This window comes from Pelecanus crispus, chromosome 10, assembly GCF_030463565.1.
Source record: "Pelecanus crispus isolate bPelCri1 chromosome 10, bPelCri1.pri, whole genome shotgun sequence".
In the NCBI taxonomy this organism is placed as follows: Eukaryota; Metazoa; Chordata; class Aves; order Pelecaniformes; family Pelecanidae; genus Pelecanus; species Pelecanus crispus.
In genome coordinates, this window is record NC_134652.1 from 13,840,362 (window position 1) to 13,866,028 (window position 25,667).

Consider the following 25,667-nt stretch of genomic DNA (forward strand, 5'->3'; position numbering starts at 1 on the left):
ATGGTGTACTGACAGAGGCAGGATGCTGTGTTCTGCTATTGGTCCCAGCCCTGAAAGTGCACCTGATCTTGTCCTTTGGATGGAAACCTGGGAGCACAAACAGGAAGCCAGACTACACTGAAGCAGGTCCTCTGTGTAGATAATCAGGACCACAGCATGTCCCACAGAGTTTATCTTCCTCATAGGCTATGCCTGCATTAACAAATCAGTATATACAAAAGGTATTTTTCAGATGTGAGTTTGCCTTGAGCGTATACTTGGAGTCTACAGGTACATACCCATATAATCAGGGTTAATACACGTAGTTTTTGAACTATGGATATTTGGTTATATATGTTAAATCTCCCTCCTTCCTTGCTCCATCATTCCCATTCCACAGGAGCCAAAGGAGTTTTGTCCACTGACTTAATCATGGCACAGTTTTCACCTCTGTCCTACTAGGACATTAAAAAATACAGTATAAACAAAAAAGAAAACATAGAGGACTAGAGTGGTAGTGACACTAAAACCTACCTATGATATTGAGTAGCCAATAACATCCTTTTGACAGAGAGTTTTTTAAGTCACTCTAAAAAATTGTCTAGCAGTGGCAAAATTACACTCTTGGGATATTCAGTTATTTGATAGAAAGGCTCCCATAGCTTGTTAAACCTTTCAAAACCACTTCTCAAGGGAATGTACTAAGACCACAAGTTCATCTCATATGGAAGACGCTGAACAGAAGATAAAAATTTGATCTGGGCTGGATGCATCACTGGTGACCTCAGGCTGAAATCTCTTGCATCCATCACGGCAGCTCCTCTCATGCCTTACAATTCTCTTTTCTATTTCCTCCTTGCTTCCCCAATATAATTCTATCTGAAATGAGAAGGTTTGAAGTGGAGAAGCAGGAACAGATTTTTTTGTGGCTGAACAGTAGCAGATGATCTTTCCACCCAATTATGAGATTTGGGTCTTCAATGCAAAGCCTGCCCATTACACTAATCATGTTTTCTTTCTCCTTTCCATACCTCTCTATCCAGTATATAAAATACTAAAACAAGTGTTCTAACCCCACACATGATGTCAGATACTCTGCAGTTTATGAATATAAATTAAAATAGAAATGAAATGGATGCATTTCAAATGGAAAAAAATCATTGCTCTCCATATATATTCAAAAGGCACATTTTATTGCTTTAAGCCCTGTAAACTACAAAAAGGGAATGAGCTAGGAGCTGTTACAAAGATTGGAGCTCTGCATACTGGAATCAGTGAGCAGGCAAAGGGTAATGGAATGGGTGGAGAGGAGTATTGCCGTGGAACAGCCCTTCAAAGTCATCTCTCCATCAAAACTATCCTGGGAAAGTTTTCCTGCCTGGAAGCCACACTAGCAAAGCAACAAATACTGTAGAGACACAACAGTGGTTGAAATTTTGGCCTTCTGAAGTTAAGAGCAAAACTCCCACTGATTCCAGGAGAGCTACATTTCATCCAACATATGCTTGGGGCTGGATAGAGTGGAGTGTATACACAAGATGTATTTTGGTTCTTCTAATGAAGGTCTCAAATCATTCGCAGGAAAATATGACATGGATGTGGCTCTCTCTTTCTATAAACACAGTTTAGCCATCTTCTAACAGATGTGCAGAGTTCCAATACTTGCTCAGGCTGCTGCTTTGAATTGTCACTGCTTGCCTTCTCACCTCACATGCAATTACAACCCTCTAAGCCTTGCCATCACCTTGTAATTACTAAAAGAGGGAAGCTGTGAGATGGCATAAACAGGAGACAAGGGAACAGAACACTTCAGTAACTGGAGCTGCCACATACACAACCATTTAGGCCTGAGGGGAGTTTATGTACCCTTCGGAGGGGAGCTGGGTATGCATGGAAAAGATCAGGTGCAAAAACAGATTCATAGATCTGGTCGAGAACACAACTCCATACAACAACAATTTGGCAGTCTATTATTTCTTTGTGCTCGAACTCAAACTTGGATTAAAAAAAAAGGTAAATAAAGAATCTTATTTCCTCACATTCCCTTGTATGTATACACAGTCCAAATCACAGTCCAGACCCATATTTCTAAAAACACAGCAAAATCATCAGTCATTCTGCATTTCTTTGTCTGTTGTCATTGCCACGCACGTATTCTGAATTACCACTGTGAACAATACTACTAAAGCTAAATCTATAAATTCTGATAAATTTAGTTTTCCATTAACTATGATAAAGTCTTCATTTACCATTGGACAGCATAAAGGTCAGTCACATATTGTGGGTGTGTACTAAGGAGGCAGAAGGGAACTGATGACTAATCACAAAGTTGCTGATCAGGGTTAGTCTGAAACAGTAGGAAGGCTGAACGGAGACCACACAGATGTATCCATAGAAGGGCTTGTCAGACTGCTGCTTGGCTCAGAAAGTGGGTGTAGACATCAGTGCAAAACAACCCACCAGGAAACAGACTGACCAGAGAAAGTGGAGGGAGGCAGGAATGAATCTGTATGACAACAAGGTATGTAATAATTAAGACTTCTACAGAAATTATTTATTCCAGCTAACAAGGAATACTTTGACAACAATTCATTTGTCTCAGGTTCCCACTAAAAGACTGGAACACTTTTGCCCAAAATCTCAGTGTTCTTCTCCCCCCCCCCCCCTTAAAATGTGTATTCTTTTAAGAAACAAGCTCAACACACAACTCTCTGTGGAATAACATGTTCATCTACAAAGACATGTTCTTGAAAATCCTCTTCCCTTAGAAAAAATTGTTTCAATGAAATGTTTTTCTAACTATCCCTATTTTTCAACAACGGACATAGAGTGAACGCCCTCACATATTTATTTAGCTGCCTCTTCAATCTCTAAAGCCTTGTAAAGACTCCACTCTTCAGCTACCTTGACTGCTGCCTTATTCCCCATCTGTTTATCATTCTTTGTACGCAGCAGTTCTGCTTGAGTTCCTTAATAAATTACTACTAGATTCCTAATTTTTAGATTATGCCTGTTCTTTTCTGAACTCCCACTCACAGTGTCTATACAAATCGTCTTACCATGTCAAGTCTGCAGAACATAAAAGAATCAGCCAGGAAGACAGGAAATCCCTTTTGTACAAAAGCAGAGCATGCATGAACCTCTGAGGAAGTATGTAAAAAGGCCCTGTCAGGTTAGTGTGGTCCCAATGAAACATTTAGTTACTGTATAAGAATTTAAATTAATAGAAATACGTGTTTAAAAAAAACTAATAAGGTATCATGAGAAAAAACTTCTCCATGGCAGTACGCTCAGACTTACAACAGCTTCTTGTACTCTTGAAGGTCTTAGTTGCCAGTGGAGGCTACTCCAGGGACTGGGAGGAGAAGGGACACTAGGCTTGCACTGTTTCTAATATGATTTCCCTAGAGATCTGCTGTTGCTTGTTGTCAGAGGCAGGATACTTAGGAGACAGGCATCTAGTCTGTCCTGGTGTCATTCTTATGTTTGTGACCATGACGTGTCTGGCCCCCAGCTGTCTCCAGGCACTGTCCCAAAATGAAGTGCACAGGACAGAGTAGATGACAAAATATATTTGTGGTTCTCCAACACCACCTCACTCCCTGGCTGCCCCTCCTGAGACACTCAAAGATGTTAGAAATGAGGTAGTGAGTTGACCCTTCTGTTTAACCAGAAAGTAGATGTAACACAAGCGGGAAAATCACTGTTGGACCTCCAATGATACCTTCCATGGGCAGTCAAAAAGCAGCAGGGGAATGCAGCAGATGCAAACACAGCAGGGCTTTTTGTGATGCAGTCACATATATCCCTAAACACCAAATCAAATCACAGACGAGAAGACGAATAAGATCATTTGAAAAACGCTCCTGTCAGCCTGAATACATACCAAGTGCCTTCCTTAGCTATGAAACCCTCCACTGAGCCACAAGCCTTGGTGACACAGGCTGCACCATACATGTTTGCCAAACAGAGAGGTATCTGACTCACAAAGATCACCAGAAGTGCCTCAATATTTTGATGCTTCAGGCACCAGCATGGCCTGGTATAATTTACGCTACTGTTGGTTACAGAAGGAATTGTACCATATTCAGGGTTCATGAAAGGCAGGTCTGCCTGACCAACCAGATCTCCTTTTATGACCTGGTGACCTGCCCAGTGGATGAGGAAAAGGCTGTGGATGTCATCTACCTGGACTTTAGTAAAGCCTTTGACACCGTCTCCCACAAGGAAGCTGGCAACTCATGGCTTAGGCAGGTGTACTCTTCATTGGGTGAAAAACTAGCTGGATGGCCAAGCCCAGAGAGTTGTGGTGAATGGAGTTAAATCCAGGTGGTGACCAGTCACAAGGGGTGTTCCCCAGGCCTCAGTTCTGGGGCCAGTTCTGTTTAATATCTTTATCAATGATCTGGATGAGGGGATCAAGTGCGCCCTCAGTAAGTTTGCAGATGACACCAAACTGGGTAGGAGTGTTGATCTGCTGGAGGGTAGGATGGCCCTGCAGAAGGACCTGGACAGGCTGGATCGATGGGCTGAGGCCAACTGTATGAGGTTCAACAAGGTCAAGTGCCAGGTCCTGCACTTCGGTCACAACAACCCCATGCAATGTTAGACTTGGGGAAGAGTGGAAAAGCTCCGTGGCAGAAAGGGACCTGGGGGTGCTGGCTGACAGCCAGCTGAACATGAGCCAGCAGTATGCCCAGGTGGCCAAGAAGGCCAACAGCATCCTGGCTTGTATCAGGAACAGTGTGGCCAGCAGGAGCAGGGAAGTGATCCTGCCCCTGTACTCAGCGCTGGTGCGGCCGCACCTGGAATACTGTGTGCAGTTTTGGGCCCCTCAATACAAGAAAGACATTGAGTTGCTGGAGCGTGTCCAGAGAAGGGCAGGGAAGCTGGTGAAGGGTCTGGAGCACAGGCCTTATGAGGAGCGGCTGAGGGAACTGGGATTGTTTCGTCTGGAGAAGAAGAGACTGAAAGGAGATTGTAGTGAGGTGGGTGTTGGTCTCTTCCAAGTAACTAATGATAAGATGAGAGGAAATGGCCTCATGTTATGTCAGGGGAGTTTTAGATCGGATATTAGGAAAAGTTTCTTTACTGAAAGAGTGGTCAAGCATTGGAACAGGCTGCCCAGAGAGGTGGCAGAGTCACCATCCCTGGAAGTGTTCAAAAAATGGGTAGATGTGGCACTCTGGGACATGGTTTAGTAGGCATGGTGGTGTTGGGTTGATGGTTGTACTGATGATCTTAGAGGTCCTTTCCAACCTTAGTGATTCCTAGTTTTACTTTCATTAAAAAATTAATCCAGCCACCAAGCCAGGAAACATGAAATTAATTATTACTCTACCCTTAATTGGTTTAGTGGTGGACTTGGTAGTGTTAGGCTAACGGTTGGACTCAATGATCCTAAAGGTCTTTTCCAACCTAAACGATTCTATGATTCTTTATTATAAATAAAACAGATATGGGCTGGGGAGCTCAGAGGTAGTTTGAGGAAGCTCAGTTCCTACTGCAAAACAATAATGTCCCTCACTGCTCCCCATGAGTCTGAAAGTGTTCCCCACTGTTCTTAACCTTTCCCAGCAAAGCTTCAGCTAAAGCTTTTCATCCCAGAAACAGAATTATTAAGCATAGAGACACCACTTCTGCCTCACAAACTCCATAAACTGCAGTTCATTGGAGGCAGCAAGAAGCTAGCAGGGAAATATATTTTTGACCAGATCTATCTTTCTTCAGCACCAGCTTCATCATCACTGGCAGACAAGATAACCAGCCAAATACTCCTTTGGCTTGACCTATTATGATTGGTTTGTATGCTTCACGTATAGCTCTCTCTCATGAATTCTCCTAAATCTCAGGAGTGTTCATCATTTCATGACCCCACCTGACCGCTGTTTTCTTCTCAGCAGCCTGACAGATGAGGAAAAGCATGCCAGTCCTGCCACACAGTGAAAGGTTTGCTGAGTCCACTAACAAACCTCTTCCATAAGGACGATGAAGGTGGCATTGTGTCCCTGCTCTGTGACCAACTTTCCATCAGTGGTGAGGATGTGCAGTCCCCGAGGTGCTTTCCCAGGGCATTTCTCCATCTTGGCCATGTACTTCTCTCGCAAGCCATCTGTGCAGTTGTTAGACACAATCCTTCGGTACCTGGGGAACAGTAACAAAAGGAAATTGGGCTCAGGCAGTGGGCGGAAAAGTTTCTTTGTTTTGTTTGTGTTTTGTTTCTCCATATTAATGCATGTGTTTTTCCAAGGCTAACTGCCTGCATGATTCCCTCACTGAAAGGAAGAATCAAAGAAATCTAATGCTTTATTAAATTGGAGAAAGCCAAACAAATCACAATCCAACCTTCTCCAGAGATTCTCAGCAGCATCACTGAGAACAGACACACACTGTGGAGGTGAATTATTCTGCACTGCTAAAAGGCAGAGAACTCCCCCAACTCCCCATGACTGCAGGATTGTACCCTGCATCCCAGCTTTTTAATTATGCTTTTTATTACATTTTGTCTGCCTCTAGTCTGCTAGAAGGCACTTGGAATGATCTGCCAAGAGCTTTGTCCAGTCCAATTTTAAAATGATTCAAGAAATGGGTTTTTCTCTTGGCTGTTCTTGGAAGAGGTTAGCTAACTAGCAAGACACTTGGCTATTTCTGGTGTTGAGGGGGATTAACCCCTTCTAGGAATTTCACAGTAAAAACACAGGATTGCTTAAGAAGACACAGAACCCAACTATTTTCTTATTGCTCTCTGTCAAGAGGTCTACAAGCAGTCATACTGACCAGGGCTCCTGTAATTACATACCATATTTATGCAACCTTTCAGCTGAAAGGGGGTCTCTGAAGTTAACTGAGTCCAGACTCCCAGCAGCCTCACTTTGTTCAGCCACCTGGCACCAACCAGCCACAAACAACCCTGTCATAACAATCAAGCATGCAGGACCCATGACTCAGATGCAGCCCTGCAAAGTCTTCACAGACTCCACTGTCTGAGAAGGAACATCGCAATTTTGCACCAGCCAGTGCAACCAGAGTTTCCCCACATGACAAAATAGCATTTGCAAAGCAATACTACCATAGCAAACCAACACTTGTCATCTGTTCTGGGTAAAACCAAGAGAAACCAGCACACGTAGCTTGTCTGAAATCTCAAGGCATTGTATATATGAAGTGAAAATGGCAGAGGGGAAAAAAAAAGAGAAGCTAAAAATTGCTAAAAATGTGAGCCTCCCCAGCAGCTGTTATAAATAGGAGCTGTAAGACAGGAAGAGGTTCAATGAAAAACAATGTGAAATACCTTGAACCTGTCCTTTTAAATGTTCAGCTGTCTCTCAGATAGACCTTCTTGATTCACGTTTTAATTTTGCAGCAAAGAGGAGCTCCAAGTCTAGGCTCCAGGGATCATACATCACTTGATAGCAATACAACATCTACATGTCACTTATGTTAATGTGCTTCTCCCTGCCTCTGAGGAATGAGGCAATGTTCCATAGAGATGCTGCTGCAAACATTACCTCACAGATAAGACTGGAAATGAACGAGGCAGGATGCAGAAAGAAAAGAACCATCCAGGTTCTCTTGTCTACTGGAAGGTCACCAAAACCAGAAAGATTGCAAGGTTCACTTACCCAGTGCTGTTCAGGTAGCTCTGACCAATGCTGCAATCCTTGGACAGGGAGGATGGGCTGAACCAGAAGGCTGGGACACACTGGTTGTTGCTGTGCCTCTCATACCCATAGTCACTACAGAGACAAGTCATGAGTGCATCACTGTACCCATTCGCTAGATTTAGCTCAGAGTTTTAGGTGACGTTTTTGTTCCCCAAAACATGTGTGTATTGGTGGCTCTCTGCTGGATGGCACAACAACATTGGGCTCATCCAGAGACAAAGTTCCTGATTAGTTTGAGAAGCAGGAACACAAGTTCACAGAAGGTATGTGATACCTGACAACACCAGAACTACCAGCCTTGCACAGCACTGGAGGAATTGTGTTTCATTTGGTAACAAAACATGGGAAGAGATTCAGAAAGAAAATTCTATTGTTAATTTCTTTTCCTATTAATATCTAATAATGTCACTTGTTGGGTTCTTTTGGTTTGCTTGCTTTTTGCAGTCTTTGCTTTCAGAACAAACCAGACTAATTCCAAGATCTAATGCCACTTTTTCCCAATGAAGCAGTTCAGAATATAAAACACTAGGAGCGCTTCCTGAACAACTAGCCAAGGTATGTATATTTATGTACGTTAATGGCTTCCCTGCTCTGTGGCTGAGCTATGACTGGCCTGAAATAAAACCATAGCTGATGTTTTTCCAACACTAAACTAAAACAACACACCAATTTAGTAGTCTAAGGATTACATGATATCGTGTCGCATGAGGAAGGCGATCCAGGGTATTGATGCTTCCTTGGACCACCAAAGAGTGGAAGCGTATACAACTACATCCAAGACTTCTTTTTACAGCTGCCTTTGCATGCCAATACAATGATGAAGCAACAGGATTAATCCAAAGCTTTCCATAAGTTTTAATAGGCTCTGGATCTGGTTTCTATGCATAGCCTTTATTGGCAGGATGGATTCAAGGGGCAAATAAAAAGGGATTCTGGATTTTTGCCTGAAGCAGGTTAACAAATGCCAATAAATTAAGCCTCTGTGGAAACACAGACACTACAGAAGCCACTGCCTTGAAAGCTCTCTGTGCCCTTTAGGAAACCCTGAGTTTTACCCTCCCCTCTTCAGAGTCTGAATTGCCAACAGAAAGTCTCTAGGAAGAGCTTTGGTGAGACAAAATTGTGCTATGTCCCCAGTGACCCAGGTTGCTACTGTTTCTTTTTTGGAGGGCAAAAATTCTGCAAGCTACTTTAAAAGGTTTGGAGATTCCCTAATGCTCTTTCTCTCAACGTTCAATTTAATCATTCTCAGTGGGTCTGACCTGCACAGTCAAAAATGCCTGGCAGTGACTTGGTAATTAAAAATATTCAGGAGGAGCTGTGCTTTGCCCCAAAGAAGAAAAGAGCTGCATAAATATTTAACAAAATTAAAGACAACATTGCTGTATGCCCTCAAGGTTCTGTGCTTGTTCATTAACTTCTGGTAAACGTATATTAAAAACTTGCATGCTGCCCACCTTCCTTCTCATAAGCCCCAGGGTTTGCATAAGTTAAGGAAATAATCAAGTCCAGCTGCTGTGCTGTCTTTCTCAGGAAAGCTATCTTGACAGAGTAAATAAAGAAGCAGGAGGAGGGAAAAGAAAGATCAGTGAGCATTTTAATAACACTTCTATATTCCTTCTGCCGCTCTCTCTGTCAGAAAAAGGCCAGGGTTTGCTTTTGGAAATGACTGAGAGGGTTGGCAGGAGTCACCCCTGACCTTGACTCATGAGGATTTGTTGAACTGGGACCATGGATCATAGTTTATGCCCCTGAAATTCACATCAGCCTTATATGTAACAGCAGGAAACAGCACTGCAACATGAGGCAGACAGGGGCAAGGGCACTGTGACCAAATGGGAGGGAGCACAGCCCTCACAGCTTGTGCTGTAGGGCTCTTAAAGTCATTTGTCCTGTCTGCACAGCTCTCGAAGGCAGGTGTCATCACACCTAGTAGCATGGGATGCTCTGTGACCAGAACCAGACTCCAAACCTACTTACTGGGGAAGCAGAGGGCCTGCCTGTTGGGAACTGCTCTTCAGTGTACTCACACAACCGCAGCTGCTGACCTTCCTCCTTTCCCTGACTCTTGGCAGGACCTGCTCAGTTCACACACAAGAGGCAGGCCAGTCAGTGCTTTCAAGAACAACTAGCAATTGTGAATCCAGCCAGAAAAGACTGAGTGGACATCTTGCCTTTTCAAAAGCACCAAGTGCAAGAGTAGGAGCTGTCCTTCCAACTGTAGATGCCTACAGTATCTCCATAAGCTCCCTGCCTAAAGCCTTCTTCCAGCCAGTGGAGAGAAAAGACACTTCTCAGCACCTCCCCTTCTCATATTGACATCCAAAAGAAGGCAGATGAATCATATTCTAGAATAACCTATATCTTGCCACTGACTAAATAACTGTCTCGTCCTTTAGAAGTCACAAGTTGAAGCAGATGAGTCCACCCTTCCTCTTTGAAAATCACTTTTAAGATAATCAAGCTTGGAGTCCCGTTTCCTGGACTGCTAGTGTTTTCTTAAAACTAATTGCCCCACACCTTCTTCCAGTCAGCCCTGCAGACTAGCATCAAAACTCACCCTTAAACTGAAGCTGGCTCGTCTGATTCTCCATCACCAGCTACAATAATTTTGCAATTGGAAGCCAGTTAACAATTCTGTTGGCAGTGTGGAGTCTGAAACAAAAAGCCAGCTTGCTGTCCTCTAACTGGTTTTCCTCTGCAGGACTGACAAGATTAACAGTAATATTCTCTCATGTTAGTGGGAAAGTTAAGCAAAAATGATTCTGAACCCATGCAATGAACACACCAATTGATTGAAAAGGTGCATTCTGATGCAGACCCTTTTCAAGGCAGAACAGCACTTAAGGCCAATTTAGCTACCACAGTTTTCCACTTACAGCTTAGAAAAGACAAGCTTTACTGTGAAAATATAAAGTTGGTGAGACACAAACCCAAAAAAAAAAAAAAAAAAAAGAGAAAGAGAAAAAAAAAAAAAAAGCAAATTCATAAGGATCTCTGGAGATTGGTGCTTGGTTCAGCTCAGAGGCATATGCCAATGCCAAGGGCAGATACTGCAGGGCAAGATAGTTTGTTCATCCTGCAAGTTCCCATGACGAGAACAAAGGGGACAGATCTCCTGAGTCAAGCTAAGGAGTCTCAGCAGTAATTTTGGCATTAGGAACAAATTAAACATCTATCCAGATAAGATGAAAATCTCTGCTCTATATTCCTGAACCGCTCAGAGCCAAACTACTCTGATATTCAAGAAAACACTTTGGACTATATTTTTTATTCATTTTTGCTGCATTTCAGTGTGTCCATGTTCTAAAGAGAACTACGAGTCTCAGCTGGCCTAAGTCCGAATAAGTGTGCAGAACTCATGCTTCACACCTCTTCAGGAAGGATTCGAAGGTAAGTGAAGTTTTTGGGAATCACACTGATACCAAATCAGACACTGATCCTGATAACCTACTATAAAAATGAAAATGTTTTCTCAGCTGATCTACTTTCAAGATATTTTGAACTCCATTTAAATGACATTCTGATCATTTCAGCTCAAACATCACAGCTATTGTCAGTCTTAGATCTTTGAAATTTTGCCTATGCCAGGTTCCCTGTAGAAATTCCTTGTGCAGAAATCCTGACTTTTATGCATTCTCCCATCTTCTATCCCTGATTGTCAAGCAATATCAAGCAGTGGTTCATTTTTTCCCTGTTTTATTTTTAAGCTGCTTTTGAAATGACCTTAAAGGAGTTTGGAAATTATGGCGCCATTAAGTTAGAAACACCAATATTTATGCAAAACAAGTAGCTACATCTGACAAGGGTGGGCTGTACAGTCATGTCACAGAAGCCCTTTCAGAAATTTCTCAATTAAACATCACTAAAAAGCAACAAATGGTTCCCAGGAATTCAAAGGAATAATGATAAAAATGTGCATGTTTTGCTAGCTTGCTCCCTAGGTATTCAATGACCTTGGAAGTGAGGACAGAGAAATTCCCTCTTTCTCCTGTAAGGGATATGCTTTGGACCAGAGAAGAGTGCTGGCTGTCACTCTTCTAGAATGATGGACAAAAAAAAAAAAAAAAAAAAAAAAAAAAGTCAATCAGTACTTGCTATTCTCTGCTTTTGAATTCCAGGCTTGGATTTCTCATGGAGATTAACAAATCTCTCCTGCAGATGAAGGGGACACCTCCCTCACACAACAGGTATGGGGACCACATCTATGCTATATGGTATGATCACAGCCACAAAGCTCCATGAGACCCAATTTCTCTGCAAGGTTTTCTGTCTTGGCAGTAGCTAGGCCACTGCCAATGCTACAAGAACAGTCCCTGCAAAAGTCCCCAGAGTCACATACTCACCACTCAAAGTCCCCTTGACCACAGACACACGGTTCAGACACGACAGTTTGGGAATAATCCCGACCTAGGGAACACTGGGCTCCAGGCTTGCGTTTTTTATAGATCTTCCTCTCTCCCATGACACAAGGCTCCCCCTTCAGCAGCAAAGGAACAAGAGAAGAAAGAAAAACAGAGAGTTTTAGTGGCAGCTGGGCCCTAAATGGAGCATTTTATCAAAAGACACAAAAGGCAATGAAAGCATGCAATTACCACTGGGAGAGTTGGGATTTAAGAGTCTAGCTCCCTTCTGTGGCTTTGGGAGGACCCATGAGTGCAGCACGTTCAGCACTGAGTTGGGATGCTAATGACAATGTGCCCAGAATGCCTGGGTATCCAAGCCATCGGAGGCACCCAGTTATGCCATATTTCAGAAGGCATCCACCAAGGTACCTAGTCCTACAAATTACCCTGAAAAGACAACGTGGATGTACTCCAGGGTTTTTTCCATGTCAGATGAAATGTACTATGGGAAGAAGTGCCCAAGCCTGAAACCCAATGCAGGAACAAAATCTAGGTGTGGAATACAGGAGTCCTGACTTCCCTCCTCTTTCCTTGGTAGACCTGGCTTTGTTATAGACCTCAAATAATTTTGATGAGGTGTCATTCTGGGTTTTTTGAGCACAAAGGTTTCCCAGAGCACTACTGGGAGTAGCTAATCTAAAAGACACATTTGACATTTAGGTGAGTTGCTATAAACAGAATTTTCTCCGATGCAGAAATAATTTGTCTGCATAGAAGTAAGAAAAAAACCCACCTAATTGAAACACTTCTCTTTCCCATTAACAGTGATTCCCAAGATGGCTGCCCGGTTACACGTCTTCCTTTTTCTTTCATTTAAATTATTTTCATTTATTCAATTCTATGACTTCAGTTATCTGATACATCCTTGCCAAATTAATGCTCATTTCTAATTCATGGATTTCATTCGGGAATATCACAGTGCCAATAGTTCTGGCTCTAGTTATGTTGCCCTGCTGGGAGTAGGACATCATACTGGTGGCCAGTAACCCATAAGTAATCTTCAGAGGGTATTGAGCTCTCTCAGTTACAGTGGCCTCAGGACCTAAATATATCCAGCATAAAAATAAGCCAGAGTGTATGAAAAGCAAAGCATGTATCCTTGAATAAAATGAAATAATTTGGTCTTTATTTTGGTCTCCTCTCCTGTCTTTTATTCAAGGGCTCCCCAGAGTTTTACAGACACCTGCAGGACCTGCAGGATGAATAAATGTTTTTATTTTCATTTTTGAGTAGGGAAAATAGAGGCAAAGTGAAAGAAAATTATTTTCGTGAGTCAGTGACAGAGCTACAAAGAGTTCAATGTCTCCTACAATTCAATCATAAGGTGAGGTTTTGCCTTGCCCTGAGCACTGAGGGCAAGAAGATCCAGCTGGTGCAATGGAATATTTTCATACGAAGAGAAGTTAACAATCTCCCTAACTTGCCTGGAGAAGACTGGCCCCGTGTATATTCATGCATATGCTTCAGGGAAGTAAAGCATCAACAGGTTAGAATTGTGACTTTATAGATGCAAAAAATCCATATGCTCTGCTGAAACGAACAAATACATTCTTACCTGGCAACACAGAATATGGGAAAAGCAGCCCCCTCTCATTCCCTCCCTACACTATGGGAATACCTGATTGTGCAGATGCCAGGTTTGGTAGTCATCTTTATTACACCTCCGGCTGAAGACTGACTTGTAGTCCACCTTGACCAGCTGCCATTCAGAACGGAGACTGAAGTGCCCAAAAACTCTTGAGCATGGGAGAGGAAAAAAAAAAGAACCAGAGTCAGCCAGAGATACGCTTACATTAAGCAAATAATTTCTCATGAATCTCAGCTACAGAAACCAATACACAGTCTTAGAGATTGATGCCAGAAAATGTTACTCAGTCATGAATAACATTTTCCTGTTCCTCTAACATCCTAGGATTGTTTAGCCTTTGCCTGACCCCTTGTACAGCCTGTGTTGGAAGGTCTTCCATGCCTCTAGTACTTGGCACAATGGGCTCCGAGTCTAACACAGACAGCTAGGTATCACTCAGAACAATAAACAACCAGATTAGAAAGTAACACATCTAATGTTAAGGGTGCTGTTCTGATGAATATATGGGTTTGGTTGTCTCAAAATCAAGCCTTTCTTAGCTAACTCAGTTTCTTTACTGCTGAACTTTTGTGTTCCACAAACTTACTACTTAATGAATTGTAAAAGAAACACCTGAAATAACTATTTGGGATATGGACTGTAGGCAAGTGACCTGCAAAGACAGCAAGACTCCCTTCCACCTCGTGAATGCTGACTGTGGCTAGTAGGAGTGGAATTATAAGTGATCACCCCTGTAAGGTTATTAGTAGTTTTTTCTTAATTCTTTTGAATAGGTCACTCATCACCACCATTCACCAATCACACTCCGTGGTTCACCTAGCTAAGTAAGACATTGATTTTCAGGATGAAAATGACACATTTTCCCACACAATTCCAGGGCAACACAAAGCTTGTACTGAGTAAGGCAGTATACAGGAGCAGTTGGAGCTGAAGGGTCAACACTCAAAAAAGAGTGGGAGAAGGACTTAGACTGTAATTTAAAACTGAGGCACAGATCTGTTACTAATGGGGTGATGAAAGAGATCATTCAAAATTGAATAGCACCAGAGGCTTCTACCCAAGCTTGGACCAGAATGTTGGCAGCAGAGCTGATTGTTGAACACAGGTCTCTCTAAAAGCCATCCTAACTATATGGCATTCCTTCACCTGCAGTGAAAGCTATGTGCATGCTTAAGTGTCTGGAAGGGAAGCACCAAAGTAACAACGAGCACTGATAGTATACATCACCAAAGCACCATCACCACAAATACTAAGGCACTCTAAATGTTGGAAGCTTGCACCTTCAACAAAGAAAGCAAAATCATAGCAAGAGCATGGTTTAATTAATAACACCAGGAACCCACACAAAAGACTCCATCCATCCAGAAACATTGTATGAATTCTGCAGTGTTTCAGTTTTTGATCAAGTAGCAGCTTCCTATTCCCTTGGCCAGCTGTGATTCAGTTAGGAGCAGCTTTTCAATCAGCTGCAGCTGGATTTCCAAAGAGATGTGTAATAGGAGGAAATTAGGGCAGGGACATGAGTGACCAGACTTTAAAAGCCATTAACAAAACTACAGCTTCTCATTGGCAGGGGGAACATCTCAGGATACATAAACAACAAAAACACAACAATGATCAAGTTGATTTGTCATTATAACATGCCAACTGCTTGGCTATGTCCAATGAATATATAAAAGAACCTAAAAATTAATCTAAAATACAAATTCCAGATTTTAAAAATTCCTTGTGTACTGCAATCCAAATCTTTTCTGACACTCATGAAGCAGCAAATATCATTGTATCACTCTTATTGCAAGATTTAGAGGGCAGAGAAAGAACGCTTTTTTCCTTATACCAAATCTTTCACTAACCTACATTTTTACTCAAGCCACTTATGAGATTAATGTTTTTGGGTTTGTAATTATTCCAGACTAAAAAAGAAAGAGGAAGAGAGAGATATGATTTACAAATTCCCCTATGAAAGCAAAAAAGAGACAAAAGAGAAAACTTCTATTGAGTTTCCAAGCACTGACTGCAATCCAGATCCTGCTGTGTCCCTAGTGTGCTGCCATTCTTTACTCTAGTTCATCTTAATTTACACTGTAATCACAGAAGGTTATTAGCTTTGCTCTTCCCTCACTGCCCAAACTACCACTGTAGACTGTAGCCTGTATTAAAACTCCTTAGCATTGTGCTGTTTTCTGTAAAACAGAGACCATCCAGGAATCAGTCACATTGTCACATTCTCCCATTTAGACCTGTCTCAGCTGATGGGTATCAGGGAGAGAAAGTGGAGGTGGGGGAGATCTGAGAGCCTGGAGTTGTTGGTTTGCTGTGGACACCTTTCTATATCCAAGTTCTGCCTCACAGAGACAAGCTCCGAGAAGCTGACAAGAAGGGGAGAGGATACCATGCAAGAACCACCTGTGACAAATGCATACACAGGTTAGAAACAAGTAGGTGGGGAAGGACTTGTGTGTAGGAATGGATTCATTAAGCAGATTGTTGCTGGCTCTTCAGAACATTTCTTAGTGTAGTCCTAACTGTGGGATATTAGCAATACGAAACACCACCACATTCAGGCAAAGCTACAGAAGAAACTGTAATTCCTGTTCCTCAACACAGAAGGCACATCCTGGACCAAAATCAGCCCATGGAAATGGTAGCAATATGGGGTGCCAGGGCACTTGTTGGGAGGAGGAGGGAGAAGGGAGGAACACGAAATAGCACAGAGGGGGAATGCAGAAGGCCTCCGAAACCGTACTCAAGTGGGATTTCTAACTCCAGCTCCCCTCCCTACCTTCCCTTGGCACTGGGTAAATCCCACCAGCTCTTATGCCACAACAGCTTTCAGCACATACTCTTACAGGGTGCACGTCTTGTCATGGTATTATTGCACAGCTGGGCAGCTCTCCCATGAATCTTGTTTGTCCTGGATGTGATGCATGACTGAAATGTCATTCCTACAAAGCAGCAACTCAGCAAGCAGAAATCATTTAGTCCGGCAGATTTATACCAGTTCATGATTTGACCTGGGTGTTTATTACACATAAAACATAGCAAGAGGAGGGGAAAACATAATCAAACACAAACACTTGCCTGAACCCAGAAAATAACAGGGTTGGACAAACCCAACAGTTCAGCAGCCAATGCATCTCAAGGAAAATGTTGTTCCTCAGACTGACCCTTAGCTAACTGTCCAGCAAGAGAGCAGAAGGCTTCTTTGTGCTTTACAAGCTACAAAAATCACCAGAACCACTTGCATTTTATATCTATTAAAACAAGCTAAAAAAAAACCAAAACCCTCTCTGCCATTGAAATTCTCCATGATAGTGGTAACTAATGGGAAAAACAAGGTTTCCTAAGTGGAAGGCAATATATTAGCATTCCAAAAGCACAGAGCATTAGCTACTCTTTAATTAAATGATTTCAAAGAAGATCTTTGTGTATAATTGCTATAATTTAGATGGAAACAATACTACACTAAATGTAATTAGAGGAGTGTGAACAGAGAGGAATGTTTTCCTCTGTGCTGCAGAGATGGTTCTGGCTCACCTGATTCCTAAAGCAGCAACTTTTCCCCCCCTTGCTAATAAAAAGCTTCTTAAATCTGATCAACCATTGCAGTGCAGCCTTCAGAGATAAGAGCTGCTCATATGCAGAGCAGCTAGCAAGCAAGCACACCCTGTGAGCACTGATCACCAATAATAAATGCAACCTGGACACCTACAGCACTTTTTGATTGACCAGCCAACATGATGAAGGTTACATTACATTTCGAGATGACTCTGTTGTGCCTTTGAAACTTCTATGAGAGTAAGCAAACATAAGGAATGGAAAAGTGCTATGTTATCTGTGGGGCTCCACTGGATTCTCCAAAAACTTTCCTTGGGAAGTGATGAAAAGCCTCATCTTTTGTGGAATTAAAAATGGGCTAAACAAACCATCACAGGGAACAAACCTTGACTCGACAAAATCAGGTATTGCAGCTGAACCCTGTTTTCATCATTTTTGTGAAATACATCACTGGATATTTTTCCATAGTGACTAAGGCGCATGCACATGAACCTTCTCCACTCTATCTGTTTTGGGGCAGCCAGGCCAGAGAGAATTGGGCAGACAGCAAAGAGCTGCAACATCTTAAACTTGCTAGTGTTCAGCTATCAACAAGTGCTTAGCCTCAAGTGCTCCAGTACATACATCTGGATTTCTGTATCCAGTGTAGCTGATCTAGAAGAGCTGTAAAAGTCAAGACAGAAGACAGTGTACAGGAGATAACAATTTCTTGTTGGCTGAAGATGGAAAAAATCTTGCATGCTCATTACCTCAGCAGCCTGAAGTGTGTTTTTTCTCTTTTTTTTTTTTTTTTTTTTTTATATCTATCACTTTTAGAAAAGTCCCGAGGAAAGAGATGTAAAAAAGGGATTAGTGGGAGTATATTTTTCCCTATTCAGCTGGTGAGTCCCCACATTCCTTTGAAAATACCTTCTCATTTTTCTATTCCGATTCCAATGTGCGTTTTTTTCTCATTTACTTTCTCTGCCCACTAAATTAGGGAAGTGAATTTTTTAATAAATATAGCTAACCTCAAGACTATACAGGGGAAAAGGGGACATAATGCAATATAAATTTTGCCTCAATAACTTTGTCTACCATGGTTAACTGAAAGCTCTTAATTGCTTGTTGCAGTTATAGAAGACAAGAGAGCTGGGTTTTCAAGGTCCAACTCTGGGAAACCAACACAAAAACTATGTTTTGAGTTTCTCCATCTAAGCAGTCTGATCTGGAAGTCCTTGAGAAGCAATAAATAACAAGAGCCCAGATGGCATTTAGACAGAGTCAGTTTTCTGACTAAGCTCAATTTAACAAAGGTTCTCCAGCCTAAGCCATGGAATGGTAATTTACAGGCTTTAGGATAGATTTTGTTCTGTCCCTCAGAGTAAGCAGTTAAAATTCCACATAAAAACTTAGTTAATAGGACAGCATCTTCTCAGCTGGCTCTATGCATAACTCACAGTGAAACCATTGCTAGGAAACCAGAAAATGCTTCCCAATCCCTTCTTTGGAGAAACAAGGCAAGGCTTTTATTGCCAGGGCTGGATGTCATTAATTTGCAAAAAAATGACTAGGAACTTGGAAAACAATTCTGAAATGCTTACAGATTCATGATGGAGTCATTTTGGAAAAGGTCATTGGTAATGCTACTATAATTATATCTTTCATTAATTTTTTAAATACACAATAACTTACAAATGCAGTATATACTCTGGATAACCTTGTACAGAAACAATTTAAAAGGCTTTTTACATTTATACGGTGTTCTTTTGTCAAATTGCATTGCTTTTGCCTTAGCATTCCTTGCATTGTTGATAGTTGTGCTTTTTATGTAATTCAATACTGCTCATTCCTGACAGGTGAACAGAATGAACTGAGGGTCACAAGATAACAGCTCATCCACCTCTGGTCCATAGATTCAATCCCTATCCCTGCCTAGGGTATGAGAAATGGATCTTCTCAAGTAATAGCTCCTGTATGGCTCACAGGAAAGGCATCAGCTGTATCCATCTGGATCTATCCCTGCTGACAATTTCAGATGAGCTGCCCAACCGTGGAAATAGAAATGTCTTCTCATGCTTAAATCAAGTCCCCTTCTATAATTTCTGAAGTAAACTGGCAGAACATTATGTGGAGCAAGCAGGCATTGAAGCTGTCTGTACTTGGCTGGTCTGGTCTGGATATAGACGGAGGAATTTTATCTTCACCAGTCAGCCTAGCTCCTTTGCATGTATGGAGAGATAACCATCAAAGTCTCTGGTAATGCCTCCTGTCCTCAGCTGTGCCCATCAGTGAGACAGATGACTGAAGATACAAAGGAAGGAAGCAGCTGATAAGGCCATCTTCACTACACAAAACATCAAATGTACACTTCATTCTGAAGCATTTTTCCTTCAATGGCCATCAACAAGGTGAGAGAGATGAAAAGGTACCTCATTTTCCTTCTCACAAAGTACCCTGGGGGCCTCTGAAGTCAGATTTTAACAAGATTAGGCCCTACAGAATAGACTGTTTACATTTTAAGCATTTTGAATATCTAAAAATAAAAGCAAAAAATATACATATACTTAATAGACTGCACCTTTTGAGATGAACTACACAAGCAGACAGATGGATGGATCAACAGAAAACCAGATACAAAGAGAGCCAAATATATACTTTAACTGATAATGCTGAAGGAAAAGCTAATTGCAGTGTCATCATAAATAGACCATTTCATTTAGGAAAGCCTGAAACCAACCTTGCTTTTTTGTTCCTCTCTCATTGTAAAAGAAAAGCGCTTGCAGAGGTAGTGTCTTAGCAAGCAAAAAAAGGCCAATGCTAAAATCACCCAAATCAGTAAATGTTTCAGCTGACCTGAATCTGTGCTTTTGTTGTGGGAACGCAGAGAGGGAGAAAGTGAAGCAAGATTGCCCTTTGATTCCAGTCAAAATCCCTCTTTCTTTACATCTGTGCCTCTAACAGGCAGTGCCAGAAGTAGCTATTTAAGGGGCAGACTCAAGAAGTGCTATGAAACACAGTCTGGAGGAACCACCTCCTGGCAGAAAAAAAATGTGTTGGTTTTTTTCTAGTCCACTGGAGGGGATGAAGTTATCTCAGCAAAACCAGGGGGAGCCCCAGATCTGGGCAATCACAGCTGCAGGAGCACTGAGTGGTTAATTCACCACAACTGAAGGTGCTCACTCTCTCTTTGATGTCCAGCAAAGAGAAGCACATGTTGCTATTGCTGCAATTTTAAGAGCTAACCAAGTATCCATGGCCAACCTCCCTTCCCAGCAAGTATCACCAGTCATGGTTTCAAGAGCAGGGCTTGGTCAATGCCACCGCCAATGTAGTGGCATAGCACAGACTGGAGAGTTCCTCTCTACAAGCATCTAGAATAGGTATCAGATGGGCTGACCCTGGGTCACCCACAGTAGGTCTGTGCAGCATCAGCTTGGACCCATCAGTGCAAAAGTCAAGGACCAGAGCTATTCAAATGTGGCTGGTTTGCTCTCATGAACGCTGAAGCCATTTAACATTTGGGCATGATACATAGATGTAGACCTGAGCGATTGCTCAGTCTGCACGTCTAAGCTCTGCATTTCCATTCCTGTGGCTCTTGGCAAGCCTGGAGAATAAAGCTCTTCTGCGAGACCTATTCTAGCACTAATACAACCAGCACTGAGATGGAGCTAAGAAGCCTAGTCAGGTCTGAGTTGGGGTTTGCTGCTGGTTTTTGTACTTCATACCCCAGTGCTCCACGCTCCAGGTGAACTGATTAGTTCAACATCAACATGGCATGAATACATAGAGGCAACACAAACCAGTCACTGAGATTTCCTCTGATCCAGAGTGCTGGGTCACATAGACCAGAGGTCAGGGAATGGCCTAACAGAAAGAGCCAAGACCCAGCCAAATGTATTAGGTCTAGCTGAGGATCAACTGTGTCCTCTACAAGGTTCTCTCATGTCCATAATTGCCTTGATTTGGTTTGGATTTTTCTCCCCACTAGCCAGGTTACCCTGGTCCTACATCACCTGCGAAAATGGTGAACCTATGCTAGAGATCCTGGGTCAGTGCACACACTTACAGAAGGACTTGGTACATAAACACACCTCCGTCACTTGTTGACATTTATAGCTTTTGAGACAATGAAAGAAAATGCTGATGACTGCACACAAAAAGAGGGCCTGTTATGAAACCTGGATCTGAAGCCATCTGTGTGTAAGAAAGTAGCAGTAAAGCAAGACTAGCTTCTATGTGCAGGCTGAGCTGCTAGGGCCAAAAACACACAAGCAGCAATGGAACAGTTGCAAATTGTGCCAGCAGGGTTAGGTTTTATGAATGGGGAGTGAGAGATGAGCTATTTTGCCATGAATTAAACATAAATCATGACTTAGAGAAAACCAAATGGGCTGTGTAACCTCCCGATTGTTTATTATTAGGTTTTAGATGAAGTTAGCATTAAAGGAGGTCACTGGTTACATGGAAATTGGATGGAAAGGGACGGACACAAGGAAGCAGAACCTAATTGAAAGAGACACAGATCAGCAATTAGGGAGAGTGAGAGTTACACTGCCTCATGACTGGCAAGATGATGCAGGGAGCTAGAGACTGGAAACAAAGGAAACATAAAAGATGAAAGATGACACTGGAAAGGCAGGCAATTGCCAACAAAAAATACTGTCTAATTTTTTTCCCTAAACAATAAATATGGTCTTTAAAAGCCACTTTGGAGCTTTTAATTCAGTTGCTTTTGGCTGACCTGTTAACTAGGAACAGTAGCCTGAGGGCAACTGGGTGATGATTCAGAGCTGCTGTACTTCTGTCAGTGGATAGAGAGAAAGAAAAAGGGCAATTTTTTCTAGGAAGAAGATATTTTCTTCCAAATAAAACATACCATCCCTTTGGATCTAGATTTTCAGCTGGTGCAAATTAGTGTAATTCCCATAGACCATCTCAGCTATAAGACCTTATTCTACTACTAAGAATATACCAACAGCAGACAGCAGCTTGCATGATGACAAATTTGTTCAAGAAATTCTTGGTCTGTATTCTGTTTCCCAAGCGGAAGGGTCAAATGAGAATTTCACAGAATTTCTCATGCAGATGAAATCTGAAGGAAGTGGTTTATTTCCACCTCCAAGTGAAACTGAATGTCATGACATGGAGATTCTCCACAGAAGAGAAATTCAAAATGTTGGCCAGATTCACAGACTAGCAATCCATATTGAACTATTCATGGAAAGCTGCACCACTGTCAGATTCCAGGTCAGGAGGGATGGATAGGGCAGGGGAAGAGTTTCTGGGAATACAGAGAAAAAACCAAAATCTTGCAATAAAAATCCTGCAGTGCAATCATGGCAGACCCTTTTCCCTCAGCTTTGGAAAACAGTCCTGGGATTATTCATCAGCTCAATGGGCACTTCCTTTAAAGTGCCAGCAGAAGAGGAAAACCACTGCAAATGACATGGTATAGCATGATCTTTTAGTTAGTAAGTAATGCCAAGTGCAATTAGTAAGTAATCTGCAGAACATATAATTATGACGCAGCCCTAGAGCTTGGGCTTGATTTCTCCATTAGCTGCACAAATAATGCACAAGGCAATGGGGGAGACAGGGTTGTTTTTTTTTTTTTTTTAATACAAAGTGCTATCAAAATAAGAACTTAGTGAATGACAAACCAAACCTTTTGAAATCTGGTCCCTAAAAAATTTATTGCCAATGTTCCCAAACCACTTTACATGACAATTGCTTCAAAAGAAATCCCAGCAACATGAAAGGGAGTGTGAGACACCTGGGAAGGGGGATGGGAAAACACATTAATTTTTAATGCTGTTTTTCAGAAGTGTTCTCTCTCTTCTTCGAAGCACTTATGAAAGACAACTAGTTGCTGACAGCTTTGAAAGCTGAAGATGCTGCCTCCCTCTTCTAGAAAATATACTGGCAGGTATCAGCAATCTGAGTGTCTCCTCCACTAGCAGGTCTTCAGTTCCCAACAGGGGCAGGTGCTGCCCCTTTGCCAGAAGCTGGGTAACACAGCATGTTGTCATTTCAATCTTTCATCCTATGAATCAGCAGATTTCCAAACAGAAATGTCCAACACAAATGTGGAAGCCATTGCTCAGAACACGTAAGCTCCAAACACATGTGACAGGGACAGTTTGTGGTGGATCAGGGTGACAAGCTTTGCCTGGCACAAGGTACCAGAGAGAAGGCAGCTCAGAAAAGGGGATGAGATCTGTACCTGGCTGGGCAACAGCGTGAGGAGGTGGCTGACCAGCTGTAGTGGGGGAATTTTCACAGGTTTGGGTCAAAGGTATCATGAAACAAGAAAACTATGTACAATGATCAAATGAGGACAAGCTCTCCTTAGGAATAAAGGCTTCTAGCACTACCTGAAGTATGTGAGATGCCTCAAACTATAGTGTGGCTGCTCTGGAGAGCTGCTCTCCACCACTCACTGCAGCCCAATGATGAAAAATCTGTTAGAGTGAACTCTGCAGCCAACCCAGCACTGTGCCTTCCCAGCTCCCAGAAAAGCTGGTGTGCTGTACCACCATCTGCTCTGTGCAGGATCAGGGCCAGGCTGAGCTGAAAAGGTGCTGAGGCCATATGGTTTCTCAGTCCCCCAAAGGCTGGTGGGATCAGGGCACCAGAATATTTCATGGCTTGCTCTAATGGAAAGGCAAAAGACTCTGAGGAATTATGGGTGCACAGCACCCTACCCCTGGCTGTGCACTCCATGCTCAGGAGACCTGATTTAATGCCAAGCTTTCCCCATGACAGCCTGCTGAGTGATTGGCCATCGGCATGTCCCTTGTTCTGCCTCAATTTCCCTACCTCCAGAATATGACTAACAATGTTGATTTCTTTAGCATAATATTTGATCTACTGTCCATAAATAACACTTGACTCCAATGAGAGTAATGTTTGGCCCAGAAAGCCAAAGATAGACAATACATGTCACAGAGCCCAATGCCTTCTCCATGTGTTATAGATTCTGCCAGGAATCTTCCGAGTACATGGCACAGCTGCTGGGAACTGATCTCAGATCACCGACATCCTCTTCCTAAGGCCCAATAAATCACACAATGCTGTCTGAAAAAGATTACTCTAAGCAGATGTTCTCATCACTTGATTTGTCTGTTCAGGTGCCACAGAAAGTCCTCAGCTCATACTGCAAGTATCAGCAGCACAATCAATATTGTGCCTCTGTGGGCTGTTAGGTGAATTCATGCAGAAATCCAAAGGCTAACTAATAGAGTACTCCTCTGGCAGGGAGGGACATGGGTGGAGGAAGTGACACTGATTAATCTGTGATTGTTAATAATGTTTTTAAGTCTTGCAAACAAAGATAATGATATGGGTAATCAACTGTCTTACTCCAGGGTATAAAATGTTCATCTGTTGTGATAAAATGGGAATTCTATAACACACATTTTCTTGTCCATTGTAAAGTCATTTGATGACATTAGCAGATTGATCATTTTCTCACAAAGTCCCAGCTATTCATTACTTCGAGAAGGTTTTGAAATTAGATCAGGTGATACAGGAATGCAGCTCACTACAGCAAATGCCAATATCATCTCAATCATTTTGGTTTCCTAACTTCATAATTATATTTGTAATTTTTGTTCTCAGATCAAGTTCTAAATTTTACTTTTCTTTCTGTGTGCAGTCATTATTTTCACAGATGCATTTCAATTCATGGATTCTATTCTGAAGAGGCCTTATGTAGGTCTACGTAAGGCAGTTTGCACAGCCCCGTGAGTGAGGACAGTGCAATGTACTCACAAGGGCAGACCAGAGCTTTGCAGTAAAATCCATAGTCAATAATCAAGCTGGTTGCACCACAAACAGATATTGCAATAAACACAAAAAGAAAGGAAAATTGAAATGCAAGACAAAACCATAATGCGGACAGCAATTGCAACCTACCAGTCCTTTCTAGGTATCTAATGGTACCTATGCAATTTGGATAAACCACGTTTTGAAACCTGCCCTCCAATCTGTCAAAAAAACGACAGGTTTGGGAGGCCTGAGAGTATGCACAGTTTGGCTGGTCTTTTCTGGTTCCCAAAAGAAATGAAGATAAATAAGAACAGCGTTCTGAATCCTTCACCACAACAGCCCCGTACATGATCCCTTCTGTTTTCTGCACTGGAAGCTGCAAGCTGGATTTAGCTTTCTACAGACCTCTGGTGAAATCTTTCCTCCAGATTCCCTTTTCACCAAATCCTCTGTTGAGCTCAGCAGTAGCAGCAGAAGTCTGTCTTTTTTTCCAACAGCTTCTTTCTCTTTTTCTCAAGCAGAGTGAAGTGAAAAGAGACCAGATTGATGGCAGGAGAGTTTGAAGGTCTCTGCTGGGCCACAGGAACACTGTGTCTGTGTCTTTTCTTTATGCGTGTTGGACAAGAACTTCAATTCCTTCTAGGAAAAACAATCTCTTGGTGTTTTTGCCCTCTGCTCACCTCTTCTCTCATTTGCTGAGATTGCTAGCTTGGGCGC

The 25,667-nt window shown here is 42.2% G+C and overlaps 1 protein-coding gene across 1 annotated transcript in view; it reads right to left on the reverse strand.

Moving 5' to 3' along the window:
- SORCS3 (sortilin related VPS10 domain containing receptor 3) overlaps positions 1–25,667 on the reverse strand; it is a 316,586-nt gene that overhangs the window by 23,022 nt on the left and 267,897 nt on the right. Inside the window, exons 15-18 of the mRNA XM_075718061.1 lie at positions 13,668–13,785; positions 11,990–12,123; positions 7,602–7,715; positions 5,952–6,123 (exon numbers count right to left, since the gene is read on the reverse strand). Coding sequence (XP_075574176.1) covers positions 5,952–6,123; positions 7,602–7,715; positions 11,990–12,123; positions 13,668–13,785 — 538 coding nt within the window. The remainder of the gene's footprint in view (positions 1–5,951; positions 6,124–7,601; positions 7,716–11,989; positions 12,124–13,667; positions 13,786–25,667) is intronic.